The 15283-nt window shown below is 39.9% G+C and overlaps 1 protein-coding gene across 2 annotated transcripts in view; it reads right to left on the bottom strand.

Annotated features, from left to right (window-relative positions):
- The window catches only part of LOC126355200 (trypsin delta-like), a 35679-nt gene extending 20859 nt beyond the window's left edge, over positions 1-14820 (bottom strand). The window contains exons 1-2 of one of the 2 annotated variants that reach the window (XM_050005429.1): positions 14383-14818; positions 11031-11474 (exon numbers count right to left, since the gene is read on the bottom strand). In XM_050005429.1, the coding sequence (XP_049861386.1) occupies positions 11112-11474; positions 14383-14787 (768 nt within the window). In that variant the 5' untranslated portion in view covers positions 14788-14818 and the 3' untranslated portion in view covers positions 11031-11111. Of the gene's footprint in view, positions 1-11030; positions 11475-14382 lie in introns of those variants that run through there. The other variant, XM_050005430.1, reaches the window with a different exon arrangement.
- Positions 14821-15283: the final 463 nt, after the last annotated feature.

The raw sequence follows: 15283 nt of genomic DNA, 5'->3' as shown, positions 1-15283 counted from the left end.
CCTTCCTGGGACAATGAATTCACGGTGTTCTTATTTCAATTTCCAGGAGTGTATATAGGGCTACTTTGATACAAAACAGTGTTAACTTACATATGGTATATATATTTGAGTATTTTATAGAGACCGAATTATAAATTATCTGCTCTGCACAAATCAGCAATATGGTCTTCACACAGTGCTACATCACCACACTAGATTTTAGCAAAAGATGTGTAATTTAAAAAGAATTTGTTGTCCCAAATTTGAAGTAAATAAAATATAGTGTATTACATATAACGAATGCACAAACTGCGAATCTCTTTTGGTAGTGTACTTTTTATAAAACTATTCATTGTCAATCAGCGTAAATAAGCTATAAAGTCCTCACAGTATCAAGATCCAACAGGAATTCCACATATTTACATCTTGACACCGCCGCTACAGCAATCCAAATGTTTGACTTAACACCACTTTCATGAAGATAGTGTCCACAAAGAAATGAATTGTAAATTTCAATAAATTGTTGCCACTAAACTTTTTGAAACTCACAATAAAATAGTCTTTGTTTCCTAGGACGCCAGTGTGAGATGCGATTGAGGGTTAACGGCAAAAACCTCTACAGTCTTAGGGGGGAGTAGAGGGAACCAAAGTAAATATTCAAGACAAGTTTACCTGTGTGAGGTGGCTCCTGGTTTTGCAGCCTGAGCCCTTCTTATTAAAGACATGTATTCAAAAGCTGTAAAAGAGCGCATTTTGATTTATCTCATTGTATCAATGTTAAACAACATGAACAAAGTGTCCCAATTTTATAGCAGAAACATTCAGGCTACAGGTTTTGTTCAATTTTTGGCACTCACAGAAAAAATTTTTAATTATCACTTCTAAAAACTCAAGAAGCTGGGGCAACGACCTTGAACACATTACGTAATTATCTCCTCTCCCCTCGACTACCCTTTCCATCCGCCCCCCCCCCCCCCCACCCCCAACGCACTCCCATCACCAGCTAATCACAGCATTGTATTAAAATGATAGCATCAGATATTCCCTACTTCTCTGAAGGTCAGAGATATTGGAGCGTCAATCATGTGCACACACAAACAAGCACACGCACACAAACACATAGAATCACACACACACACACACACACACACACACACACACAGAGAGACAGAGAGAAAGAGATTAAGATTATAGAATTTTTCTTTTTTGTTATGTGGCATATTCAAAGCACTCATCCTAAAACTACGTTAAGTGTGTGACTTGCAGTATTTAAAAGTAGTTATGGGATGGTTAAAAGTATCTGAACGCTCTGAAGCATTGTTTCACCATATTAATGGAATTTATGTAAAACAACTATGCAAAGCAGCATCTGCTTATTTGTAATGTTCGATATCTGTACCGTAGATGATGGAAAGCATAACCGATCTCCAAATTAATTATCTCCCTCACCTATGTCATATGTCAAAAGTCAGACTGAAAACGCTTGCAAAACACAAGTCGCTAACTGAGCATTTCTTTGTTCCATAAATTTTGTCGTCCTGCGAGTTTCAATCACCGTAATTTGGCGTGCATATCACTTTGCAAAACCCACATTGACCACAACTGACCTGAGAGCTTCCGCCTTTGACATTATCAAAATAAACATGTTATTCTCACGTTGAAAGTCGACTCTAAAAACGGTATCATTCTCAGCCAAATACAATTTCATAGGAACTAGACACTAGAGTATTAACTTTACCTCCCAGCAGAAAACGTTTGTCATACTCTGTTCGCACACAATCGAAACTATAGGACATTTTGATGGAACATCATACTCAACAGTAGTATACTCATTTGTATAGGTACTAAATGAGGGTTGCTTCTATTTCAAAGTTAGACTGACATTATAGTGACTCCATGCTGGGGGGGGGGGGGGGTTAAATTATATCTCGCAGTAAAAGCGTTTACGTCTACTGCTGATAATGTCAGATATGCCTGCACGTTAGTAACACACTAATGTGTAGGAAGGACACAAGAGTAGTCATATCTGTCATAAATGAAGATTACACAAGGCTGTCAACTCCCAAATTAAATTCCTTGTTGTATTTCAAGTCTAAATTATCTGCATTATTTTTACACTATTGTATAAATATCATGTAGCACGCTAAGCATGCTGCTAACAGTTCCTCCTTGCCGCAAGTGAGACTCTGTGACTGTCCCTACAAAAATTATTTATTATTAACCAAAAATACGTAGAGACATAGACAGAACTGGCTTTTCCACTGCAGTTTCCACATCTACATTTTCTATAAAGCTCATTCCTATATAGTAAAATGACTCAACAGCAATTAATGTCTCATGATATACCTGTTGATAAAACCGTAAAGGTGATCTCATGTCCAAGATTGAATCGTTCTCAATGGACATGCAAATAATATTAATGTCAAGTGATAATCCTGAATATGGACTAATCTGAAATAATACCCATTGTAGTTGACGTTAAGATGTATTACAAGAATATGAAAACAGCGTCCTTAGATTCTTTGCTTGCCCTACTGGTAGTTGTACGATAAGAATGTGTGTTCACTGTAACGTTTCTCCATTAATAACTGGACCATTATGTTCAGTGAGATTTTATTTTCTAAAACGACCAACCTCTCTGTTCTTTTCTTTTAGTTGTATCGTAATAAGTACTCGCTATTTAAATAAGTTGAAAGCGAATTAAGTAGTGACGCAAGACACTAACCCAAAAGCGCTCTATAATAAATTTGTTATCAGATTTTTGAACTTGTCTGATTACATTATAAGATAGCTATCTGTTTTTTGTATGAACATTAACTGGATACATGGTCATCGATCACCTCCTACCACGACCACTTGGGCCAGAGTTTACGCCAGTAAAGGCAATGATCTTGGCTTTACTTAAGGTGAAATATAAGTAAATGTAATATTATCATGACGTTAATTACACTTCCCTCTTTCGACCACCTTTCAAGTATACCCTTTTGTTTGAGTCTTAATGATGTACATGTACAAGAAACATAATAGTTACCATAGCAATCACTCCATGTCGTGGCCATAATAAGACTTACACGCAATTTTATTGATGTTCCTACATACACAAATTTGGTCATTTCATACATAAATATTTTCTTTTTCTTTGTTTTTTTATGTGTGTGTATGTGGTGGCCAGCATGAATGTGGTTATTAGGCGGTTAGCCACATCGTGCTAGGTGAATAGCGGGCTGGCCGCCACGTTATGACTCAGTTACACGACTTGTAGACACCTGACGCACGTTTGTACCAGTCCATGTGTTACACTAGACGCAGACACCTGGGAAACACACATTCCATCCCAGGGGCGGTACAGGGTGGCGACAGGAAGGGCATCTGACCACCCCTTAAAAATTAACACACCTAATCCAGTTAACCATAACAGCAGACCCTGCAGGTCGGGGTTAATGCTTGGTATGAGAGACATTATGAGATGTACTGATGTGAAAAAATGGAGCGAATAAACAACATATTTAAAAAGGAATTTTTTATAAAACATAAGTAATTAATAAACTGTCTAAGCAGCATTTTTGATTTGGATATTGTCTCCAAAAACAAAGAATTATCTGGTACACCTAAGGTGTGGTATTGATGTCATTGCTTATTATTCTGCCTGTGCATGTTACAAAGTTTTGTGAATTGAGTAGATAGCACATATACACTAATATATCTTAAAATTGTTGGAGGAATTTGTTAGTTAAGTATATTGTCCTGAAGTCGTCTTCGATAAAATGGTGGACTTTTTGGACTGTTTGGATGTTAAGGGATAGGACTGTTATCTTGTTTTGGCAGATCGATAAATTCTTGTTGAGAAGTCAAACTCGAAATCCTTTGTGCAGCTGTATAAAATATTAGAAGCAAGGATTAATACAAATTTTGAGTGCCTATCACTAAAACAGGACTCCTTAAAATCCAAAATATAAACTAATTTAAATTTTCCAATTATGGCTTCACTAATATTGCAAAATGTTTAATAAATGAAGTGGGTTCAATACGATTTGTTCACAACTCAAATAAAAATGTTTTCAAGTAGGTATATTTAATCTAATAATAATATATATGTACATACACAAAATAGTAATCCCTTTTCTTTTCAAGTCGAGAAATGGGAATGAATTATGGTAAGAAATCCTGTTAAATTACATGGCATACAGCAAGCATGAAATATATAGAAGATGGCTCCAGGTCGAACGAGGCTTACTGTAAGGAATGTAAATACTATGCAGTCAGCAATTGAACTATTTATGAAGCCCAGGATTTTCCAGTACATTTTGAAGTAGACCAACAAAGAACGTAACATTAGTTTCGGTAGCAAACGGAAAAATGTTGATAGAGAAGAATTTGCGTTCTTTCTTGGCCTGCTTATTCTTGTGGAAATGTACAAGAATGTTCTAAAATGTTCAGAAAACACAATTTGCCTTTGATGTCAGTAACATGGTACTATCATAAGTCCCAAAGACATGTTGTACTCTTGGTGTTAATATGTACAACACAGACAACACCGACGAAACAACAGGAAAATCTGTAATGATAATTTCGTACAATGAATCAAACAGTGGCACTGACACTTTCCATCAAATATACAAAACTTACACCACTGCATGTGGAGAACGAAGATGGCCTTAGAAGATTTCTGGGCCACTTTGGATCAAAGTGGAATAAATGCCCTGGATCTGCTTACAATATCAGACAATGAAGTAAAGGGCATGGGACTTAGAGGCACCACACATAAAGGCCACTTTGAATATACCTACACAACGAAGGAATAGGAAGAAAACTCCAAAAGAAATACTGCAAACAGACCTGTGTATCAAGACAGACCACAACCATTAATCAGCGAAGTGAGATGTTCTCTGTGTTCAATTAAAAGAGTCAGATAAACAAAAAAGTATAGGCAGAATTGCCAAAGGGTGATCTGTGATGAACGCAGAGCACTAATCTGTGTTCATAGATATTACAAATAGTGACTGATATTAGTTAACATTTTTCACTTCATTCTAATGAATAGAAGTTTAAACTTTCTTATACGTTTGTGCACAAATATGTTATAGTAGTAAATAACTTTGTGTGTGAGTTTGTGTGTGTAACGACTGAAGAACTGATTATTATAGAGGCTTTTTCACAGAGTGTTTACAAAGTTAGTTATAATCACACTACATTTGGGCAAATATGCATTAAAGGTAAACTAATGTATATTAGAAAGAAGTTTTTAAAACTGTTACTAATAACAATCACTTTTTGAATTGGCAGTGAGCACACTCAGTAAAAATTTTTCCTCTATTATTAGATAATATTACTCACTACGTTGAAGTTCAGTCTTGTAAAGAATATACATTCCTGAGAATTGAAATATGAACACCGTGAATTCATTGTCCCAGGAAGGGGAAACTTTATTGACACATTCCTGGGGTCAGATACATCACATGATCACACTGACAGAACCACAGGTACATAGACACAGGCAACAGAGCATGCACAATGTCGGCACTAGTACAGTGTATATCCACCTTCCGCAGCAATGCAGGCTGATATTCTCCCATGGAGACGATGGTAGAGATGCTGGATGTAGTCCTGTGGAACGGCTTGCCATGCCATTTCCACCTGGCGCCTCAGTTGGACCAGTGTTCGTGCTGGACGTGCAGACCGCGTGAGACGACGCTTCATCCAGTCCCAAACATGCTCAATGGGGGACAGATCCGGAGATCTTGCTGGCCAGGGTAGATGACTTACACGTTCTAGAGCACATTGGGTGGCACGGGATACATGCGGACGTACATTGTCCTGTTGGAACAGCAAGTTCCCTTGCCGGTCTAGGAATGGTAGAACGATGGGTTCGATGACGGTTTGGATATACCGTGCACTATTCAGTGTCCCCTCGACGATCACCAGAGGTGTACGGCCAGTGTAGGAGATAGCTCCCCACACCATGATGCCTGGTGTTGGTCCTGTGTGCCTCGGTCGTATGCAGTCCTGATTGTGGCGCTGACCTGCACGGCGCCAAACACGCATACGACCATCATTGGCACCAAGGCAGAAGCGACTCTCATCGCTGAAGACGACACGTCTCCATTCGTCCCTCCATTCACGCCTGTCGCGACACCACTGGAGACGGGCTGCACGATGTTGGGGCGTGAGCGGAAGACGGCCTAACGGTGTGCGGGACCGTAGCCCAGCTTCATGGAGACGGTTGCGAATGGTCCTCGCCGATACCCCAGGAGCAACAGTGTCCCTAATTTGCTGGGAAGTGGCGGTGCGGTCCCCTACGGCATTGCGTAGGATCCTATGGTCTTGGCATGCATCCGTGCTGCAGTCCGGTCCCTGGTCGATGGGCACGTGCACCTTCTGCCGACCACTGGCGACAACATCGATGTACTGTGGAGACCTCACGCCCCACGTGTTGAGCAATTCGGCGGTACGTCCACCCGGCCTCCCGCATGCCCACTATACGCCCTCGCTCAAAGTCCATTAACTGCGCATACGGTTCACGTCCACGCTGTCACGGCATGCTACCAGTGTTAAAGACTGCGATAGAGCTCCGTATGCCACGGCAAACTGGCTGACACTGACGGCGGCGGTGCACAAATGCTGCGCAGCTAGCGCCATTCGACGGCCAACACGGCGGTTCCTGGTGTGTCCGCTGTGCCGCGCGTGTGATGATTGCTTGTACCACCCTCTCGCAGTGTCCGGAGCAAGTATGGTGGGTCTGACACACCGGTGTCAATGTGTTCCTTTTTCCATTTCCAGGAGTGTATATACAAGTAATAAGACATTATTCAGTTTGGTGGTGCAGTGTGACATGTACCAAATTTGAAAAAATCCTATATTAACCATTATAATAGTTAAATAAAGTCAAGTAATACATTCTATTGCATTATACACATTCAAATTTACGAAAGCTAATCAGTAAATGAAACAACACATTGCATATAAACAACACTATGCCCTCTTTATATATATATATATATATATATATATATATATATATATATATATATATATATATAAAGTCCCAAAGTATATATAAATTAGTTTACGACTCTTTATATGTGATAATGTTTAACTGGGGGCGAGTGACCCTCTGCGTGACGCAATGTTATTCAAATTAGGTGTGAAATTTATGACTGTATAACAACTAGTGAAATATGCATTTGGTGGCTGCGGATAAGGTACATGAGAAAGTAATTGGCACACGAAATGCATTGGTGGGAGTAGATGAGCGAAGCATTTATTTCATGGTTGGCGCTATGCAGTAGGAATTAGTGTTTACTGAAACATCCATGTGATAATTTTTTGGCTACAGTGCGACGAGAGGATCTTATGCCTCTAACAGTTATAAACATTATGTATTCGACATATGGAGAAATAGTGAATTAATTATTTATATAATATTCTATGATATAATAGGACATATCGATGTGTATTGTAAAAAGAGAATGATAACGGCACAGTGCTTTTATGACCTGCGTTTGTCTTCCTTTGTTTTTACCTTTTGTAGGATGGCGTTTCTAGGTTCAGCACGCAAGACCCATATCAAACTGAGGTCTGTTAAGAAATTGTAAGTATTTGTTAATTATTACTTGAAAATAGAGTTCATTGTTATAAATATGAGTGAATAATTATTTGTAACTTTAATTCCTCTTTCAGTAAGCATTATCTGTGTTAATTGTTTCTTTCCGCAGCAAGGAGCGCAGCCATTGGTGATAGCGATTTGTATCGCGTTTTGTCCGTGTTTTCCTTAGAAACAAATCAAATGGTTACTTGATGAAGTCTAAATAGTGCACAATACGAAAGTAAAGTTTCTGTAAAGTTTAATTAGCAGTTAAAATACTTAATTGGTCTAGCAATAGAAAGTCTCAATCAATTGTCTGCCACCATCTTAACAATTATCACAGCGGAAAATTCAAATTACGCAACTCTGCTGACATAAATGCTGAACGTTATACAAATGTGAAAAAATAAATGTGCACCGGTGGTCCCGAACTTATTTGAATGAAAATAATTCGAATCAGATTGGTTCTTTAAGATCAGAGCTCATAGCACGATCGTTATTACCAACTTTTCTAGCTGATGTATGGAGCCAAAATTAATTACGCACGAGTTGCGAAGAATATTGTTTCAGGTAACATACGTCAGTGTTGTGCGTGGCTGATATACGGTGGTTTCAATGATCTTTTTGCTGAAGATAACTGCTTCCATCTTAATTAATAGATGTACAGAATCTGTTGTATGAACTGTGATTTAGTGACACTTACACAACTTACAGACAACACTTTAACACGACGTCAACTTGGAACTGTTTAGCAACTTGATCAAATCTTTAGCCGGGAGAAAACTTATTTAGTAATTACTCAACGTAATAAAATAATATTATCATTTCCATTTGCAAATTAGTTAAATACCAAACCACTGAATAACACAGCGAATCCCACATTACAGAATGCAATTTTCACTCTGCAGCAGAGTGGGCACTGATATAAATCACGAACACTGGTCTTCTGCCTTTCGCTGGAAGAACTCTACTGACCGTACTACCCGAGCACGACTCACGACTCGTACTCACAGCCTTAATTTCACCAACACATTATTTCCTTTCGCGAAAGGCAGAGCTTCTGAGATTGAGCCTCTGCTCAGCACAAAGTGTTTTGTATCAGAAAATTTCATAAATCGGTGTATTTTTAATTAAAGGCACTGAACGCAGTTTAAAACAATAGTTTGTAACTCTAATGATAATGTGAACAGTGTTTGTGTGTGTGTGTGTGAGTGTGTGTGTGTTGAAATAAGCTGAATGTGCTTCACAACGACGTAGAAACTTTTTTCTTTGGATTAATATTTAATAACCTCATTCTTTTTCATACAACAAATTCCAGATCCCCCTCTCGACATAGCATGTTCGATTAGCTATACTGGAGAGTGAAGGAAGTATACTATGATTACATAAGCCACATACGAACATTGCTATGGAAGTTACTGCTGTGATACTTGGACCTTGAAAGTGAGTTGTCCACAAATGCTATCTTAAAGTAGTCCAATGACGAATCACTAAGACGGCATGCAACAGGTCAAGGAAAATAGGCATCGTAAAAGCAAAAAACCAGTTACCAGTTTAAAATCTGAAATTCATTCACTTCTGTTGCAAACTACCATTATATATCCATTATTGCCTCTTCCACATAATAGTTAAACGAAATTGCAGCAGCTAGTTGAACTGTTCCCGTTATGCAATCTACAGTCTTACTGTTGTGACACTATTCTTCTAGACGTCATACATCCTTCGTTTGTTCCATTGTTTCTCCATATATGTCTCAAAAGCAGTAGCACCATTCGCTGCCCAATCTAATGCTGCTTAGCTGTTAGTAGGTCATCTTATTTCTTTCAACAGCGTTGTCAAAGCGGACGGAGGAGCGACCAGAAATTCAGGACACTTTCTTGCTGAAGGCAGTGGTAACCACTAAATTAACGCCACATAGCAGTATCGCAGGACTTGTGCCCTGTAACGAATTAACTTTCCGTTGACAAAAGACACCCGACTACTCGCATTTTCAGATCTATGGGAGGGCACAACTAAGGGGAGGTGAAAAGGAGAAAAGGATTCAGTAAAACGTAACGTTCTACGAATCGGTATGTAAGATGTCGGAAGTTTTAATGTCATAAGGAAGCTAGAATATGTCAAAAGGGAAAATCTAGTGCTCAATGGATGTGTGTGATGTCCTTAGGTTGGTTAGGTTTAAGAAATTCTAGGTTTTAGGGGACTGTTGACCTCAGATGTTAAGTCCCATAGTGCTCGGAGGCATTTGAATTTTATTACTCGTGGGGGACTGGAATGCTGTTGCAGGGGAGGGAATAGAAGAAAGGAGAAATATGGTCTTGGTAGTAGGAATGAGAGAGAATAAAGACAAATTTAGTTCTGCAGTAAGTTGCAGTTAGTAATAGGGAACGTTCTCTTCAAGCATCACGAAAGGAGGAGATATACTTCGAAAAGGCACAGAAATATGATACGATTCTAGGTAGATTACATCGTGGTCAGGCAGAGATTAGGAAATCAGAGATTGGATTATAAGGCGTACCCAGGAACAGAAGCAGAATCAGGTCAGAATATGGTATTGGTGATGGGTAGGGTGAGGTTTAAGAGACTAGTCAGGAATAGTTAGTGCACAAGAATGTGGAATACGGAAGTACTAAGGACTGATGTTAGATGTTTGGAGCTCACTGGTGTTGTAAATACTGTGGTAAATGAATACCTCAGTAGGGAGTCCAGCTGAAGAGGAATGCACAAATCTAAAACAGGAAAATGACAGAATTAGGGAAGAAAAACAGATGTACCAGGAAGGCAACTGTGAAGAAACATTGGGTAACACAATAAATACTTCCGTTCATCGATGAAAGATGGGTACGTTCAGGGATATTTCTGAATACAGAAATACAAGTGACTTTCGAATGAATTGAGTGCAAAGCTCATAGAAGCTCAGTCTAAATTGCTGCAAGAAGAAAGGTGAGGAAATCGAAAAAAAAAACGTTGTTGGAAGGATTGACTCTACATGAAGAAAAGTAAACACAAATTATTGTGAATACAAACGTAAGTGTGGTAAGCTTAAGAGTGTTACGGTGATTCCACTATCAAGTGCACGGGAGAGACCCGATACGTGGAAAGAGTATGTTAAAGGCGTGTATGAGAAAGAGGACTTCCCAGAGAACGTGATAAGAGGAGTAATAGGGGTTGACAGGGAGAAAACTAGAGATACAGTATTAGAAACAGAATTTGAAAGAGTTTGGGAGACTTGAGATCAAATACGGTATAAGGGATGGATAACAAAACGGCTATTATTTTTCTGTGTAGAATGTATGAGACTACCGGTATACCTTCATACTTTCAGCAAAAAAAATCATCCTTTATATTTTATTGAGTATTTACGACTTCATTACTGTTGATATGGAAAATATAATACAGGAGAATTAATCAATGTAACTTTGATGACATATTACTTTGGTTAAGAATGAGTTGATAAAATTGGTACATGATGTAACAGTTAAAAAGAAACTTTATTGTCATCGTTTTGTGTTACAGTTAAGAATAATTTATTCATTAACGGCTGGATCACTCGCTACACGCCAGTTACTTGTGTTATCCAGGAACGCAAGTTGGCCACATTAGAGTAGACGCCAGGGTAGCCGGCCTGAGCGCATCCTCTTCCCCAAGAGACGATGCCGTACTGGGTGGATCCTTCCACCAGTGGGCCGCCACTGTCGCCCTGGCACGAGTCCTTGCCGCCCTCGTCTTCTCCTGCGCAGATCATGCGCTGCGTGATCTCGCCGCCGTAGGCTGTGTTACAGGTGGCACGGGCCACGATGGAAGTGGTGACCGCCTGCAGCTGTATGGGGGAGGAGCCTCCGGAGGACAGGGCGCCCCAGCCCGTGATGGTCACTGCTGTGCCTGCAGATGGCTCCGTCGAGCCGAGGCTCACCGCCTGCAAAGTACAGTACACAACCGTCACGAAGCGCCCTTGATACCAGCGGGCGAAAGTGCTTTGGGCACATAAAATTCGCTATTCAATGATTACACAACTAAAAAAATATTATACGTTAATCTTTCATCAATAAATTTCATTTAGCTATCCCTTCGGTGCACGCATGTGTTACTCATTAATCAGTAACCCATTTCTGCCTGTAGTGGACCATATGTATGATAGATAATGAACTGAGCATAACACTGAACCCATCTGTACAACATGACTACTTCATAGTACGCAGAACTGGCCAAACCTCACATGTAATATGTGACGTACCTATTTCATTACTTTGCACAATTTAGATTTGACGATTTCATAGAAAGAGAGAAAGTGAACGGCTTTTAAAGGAAATCATCCTGTACAGCCAATACTGTGTTGGCACTGGAACAGTAGAACAGCTCAGGAATGGAGATGAGATTATCAAAGTTTTGGAGTATATTGGTAACAACGAACAAATGTATAACAAAAGGACGATAGAAACATGAATGAAGTATTATATGGAATACTTCTTTATAGAAAAAAATCGTCGTTTATAAGCAAACTCCGTGAAAGTCTCATAAAGCAACAGAGAAGAAATTTACAACACCAGTAAAGAAACGCACATTAGTTGACATACCTCGATATAAGAATATTAGAGGAGAATTGGATGCATTAACTGTAACTAAATATCAGAAAAAATGAGAAACTTGAATGAACGTCGTTAAAGAGTTGTTGGAAGAAAATGTAAAATCTCCTCTCTGGTAAAAGATCTAAGCCAGCTGGGAGAAGAAACAGGAAGCTTTGGGTGCCGTGAAGGGCAAAATAAATAAAAGTTTAATACCTGATGTGGAGATGATGAATGAGCTGTGCAGTAATTAATAACGACCGACTGTTACTTCACAGTTATAGTAAGCGTCGTAAGGTGGTAATTTTGAAGGGAAAAATTAGTGCTCAGTGCTCTAGCACCTAATAAAAAAATTTAAGACGTTTTATCGATACACCTTGTCAATTGTAGTTTGTGAGAGCTTACTATGTTGCACTTGCTTCACTAACGAAGTATTAATGTCAATAAAGGTTAGAGAGGCTGAGTTTACAAAATGGTAGTCATGCAAACTATTCACTCAGCTATGAAACTCCCCCTTCCTCCCACAAACTTCAATTTTTTCGTTTTATAGTGAGATTATAATCCATTAGTAATCAATTATAACCAGAGAAGGCTTTGAGGACATTGTCAACATTGTAGCTGAAGAAGTTATATTTCTTCCGGAAAACAGAGTGTTGCGCATGGGAAATCTGACACATTAATTTCTCTATTACCAAGTCGTACATGGCAGTGGGAATATTATATCAGTAATAAATGAATGTTAGGGAAGTGTTAACCGATACGGAAGAAGGGAGAAAGCAATGTTCATCAAACGGAAGAGCATGAGCATTATATCAACTACTCCAACGTGGAAGAGCAGCAAGGTGGTGGTGGGTGCTTCACTGAGGAACACCTACTCAGTTGAATGGTACTTCACTATAAAATCTGTTTTGGATGGGCAGCGCGCTCTTGACACCGAAGTCCACTTCAGCCTAGTGTTGCGAACACTAGCTATACCCCCACGTTACTGGGGCAGCGACCATACTGGTTTGATCGTTGAAAACCGGAAGTAGATCGGTTTATTTGACGAATGACGATTCCACCCATTGGATAGGAACATGCAATATTGATCTATTTAAATCACAATGTTGATGTCTCAGGTAGTTTTTACGGATTTTGGTACCTTTAAAAAAAACACTGAGAATGCTTATTTATAGTTTAATTTTTGATTAAGACTCCTTACCGAGAGACCATAAAGTAATCATAGGTAGTGTGACACTGTTTATTATTCACGCTTTCGCTAATCTAACCAAAATGTGATGTCCTACCAGATCTCTGTTGTAACACAACTAATAAATGGCAGAATATGAAGGAGATTTGTGTTTTTTCGAGGTTTGTGCTCGTGTGTAATTACATCACTGTATTTTGAAATGTAGAAGTCAAGATGGCAACCACGATATACCTATTTTGCGACCAAGTGAGATGGCTCTTCGATTACCATATTCAATTTCCATTTGCGAGAGCGGTAGTTCTAATCCCTGTCTGGGCATCCAAACTTACATTTCCCGTGATTTCTCTGTAACCCCTTAAGGAAATTGCAGAGATGTATTCCTTAATAGAGAACGTCCAATTTCCACCTCAGTCCTTCTCTTAATTCGAGCGTGTGCACTCCATTTCTAATGACCATGTAGTCGATGAGACGTTAAACACTAATTATCCTCCCTTCCTTTTTCGATTCTGCAACTTAAGGAGATTTATTTTATAATAGATAGGTCCCTCTGAAACATTACGTTTACACTATCTTCACACTTTCACGCGTACAGATGCTTGGCACGATTCTAGTATATGGCAAGCCATTGCTGACTTCCAAGTTGATAATTTGTGTACACCACTGTTAATATCAGTATTAAGGTACAACGAAATTGCCTCTGGCGTTGCAGCTCCCATCCAGTAGATGTGGTCATGCTCTCTTATTTTATCGTAGGAAGTGTATTCGGCAAGTATGGTCCGATCAGACAAGAAATGAAAACCGCTGCGAAAATCCGATGAACTCGTATGGACAAGTACCTCTTTTAAGAAAATAATTTTAATGGCACCGTACGCCTTTCAGATTTTTTAAGTGATGGTGATACGTGGGAAGCATTCGCTAGTTACCGATCGAATTCAGTAGGTGGTATCGAATTGAGGGCACCTGGAACTATGTTCGAGAAAAAAAACAAAACACATGATCCTCAGCATACAGGCATAAGATGAAAATAAATTTGAGAAATGCTCAAGTAAGTACTTTATGTGCACGAGTTGTACCTGAACGTTGCTGCCGAAGGAGAATGATCCAGAGATTTGTACGACACCTACGTCGTAGTCAGTGGTATCGGAGTCGTAATCCCCGTGGTAATACCCGTCGGCAGCATCGTAGACAGTTCCGCCGCTCCCGCGGGTGGACGATCCGGCCCTGAAGGACATGAAGTTGACGAAGGCGCCCTCGAGACAGTGGGCAGCCGTCAGCACCCAGTTGGAGCTGATGATGGAGGCGCCGCAGCTGTGGGAGCCCAGCTTCTGCAGCGACAGCTGCCAGGGGTACTGCGAGATGTCTACGGCCTCGCCGCCCACGATGCGGCCATCGAGTCGCGGTCTGGGCAAGTGGGACCTCGTGGAGGGCGCAGCGCTGCAGAGCGCCACCAGCAGGCACAGGACGACGGCTTTCTGCATGGTTCTGGCCGGCGGATGATCACAGTCGGTTGTGGTAAGCTTTTATAAACGGTCTTATCGCTTACACAAGCGACTCTCCACATTACAGACCTCTTGACAATCTGATACTCACGGTCCCGCTATTAGTTCAGCAAGGTCAAAGTAATAAATGAATGTATGGCGCAATATGCTTCGTCACAAAAGTGTCACTAGTGGCAGTTTATCTCATTCTGTTTTCTCCCATCCGAACCTTGAAATGATTTACGTAACATGTGCTAACATTTTCCTTCGTATGTGGAGAAGTCTGAAAAATCTTTTGTTCTTTAAGAAGAATCAGCATTCTGTAAAATGAGACGAACAAAGGAGAAATGAAACCGATCACCTCTATGTCCACATCAACTGGACACAGTGTCCCGCTTCACAGAATACTGTCCAATGGCTTCAACTCGTCTCTGATTGATCTACCAACGGTACCTCTTCAGATTCCAGATGGGAGAAAATGGAATGAGATAAACTG

The sequence above is a fragment of the Schistocerca gregaria genome, chromosome 3, assembly GCF_023897955.1.
Source record: "Schistocerca gregaria isolate iqSchGreg1 chromosome 3, iqSchGreg1.2, whole genome shotgun sequence".
Taxonomy (NCBI): Eukaryota; Metazoa; Arthropoda; class Insecta; order Orthoptera; family Acrididae; genus Schistocerca; species Schistocerca gregaria.
Note: the sequence above shows the minus strand (reverse complement) of the source record. Positions and strands in the feature narration are given on the sequence as shown.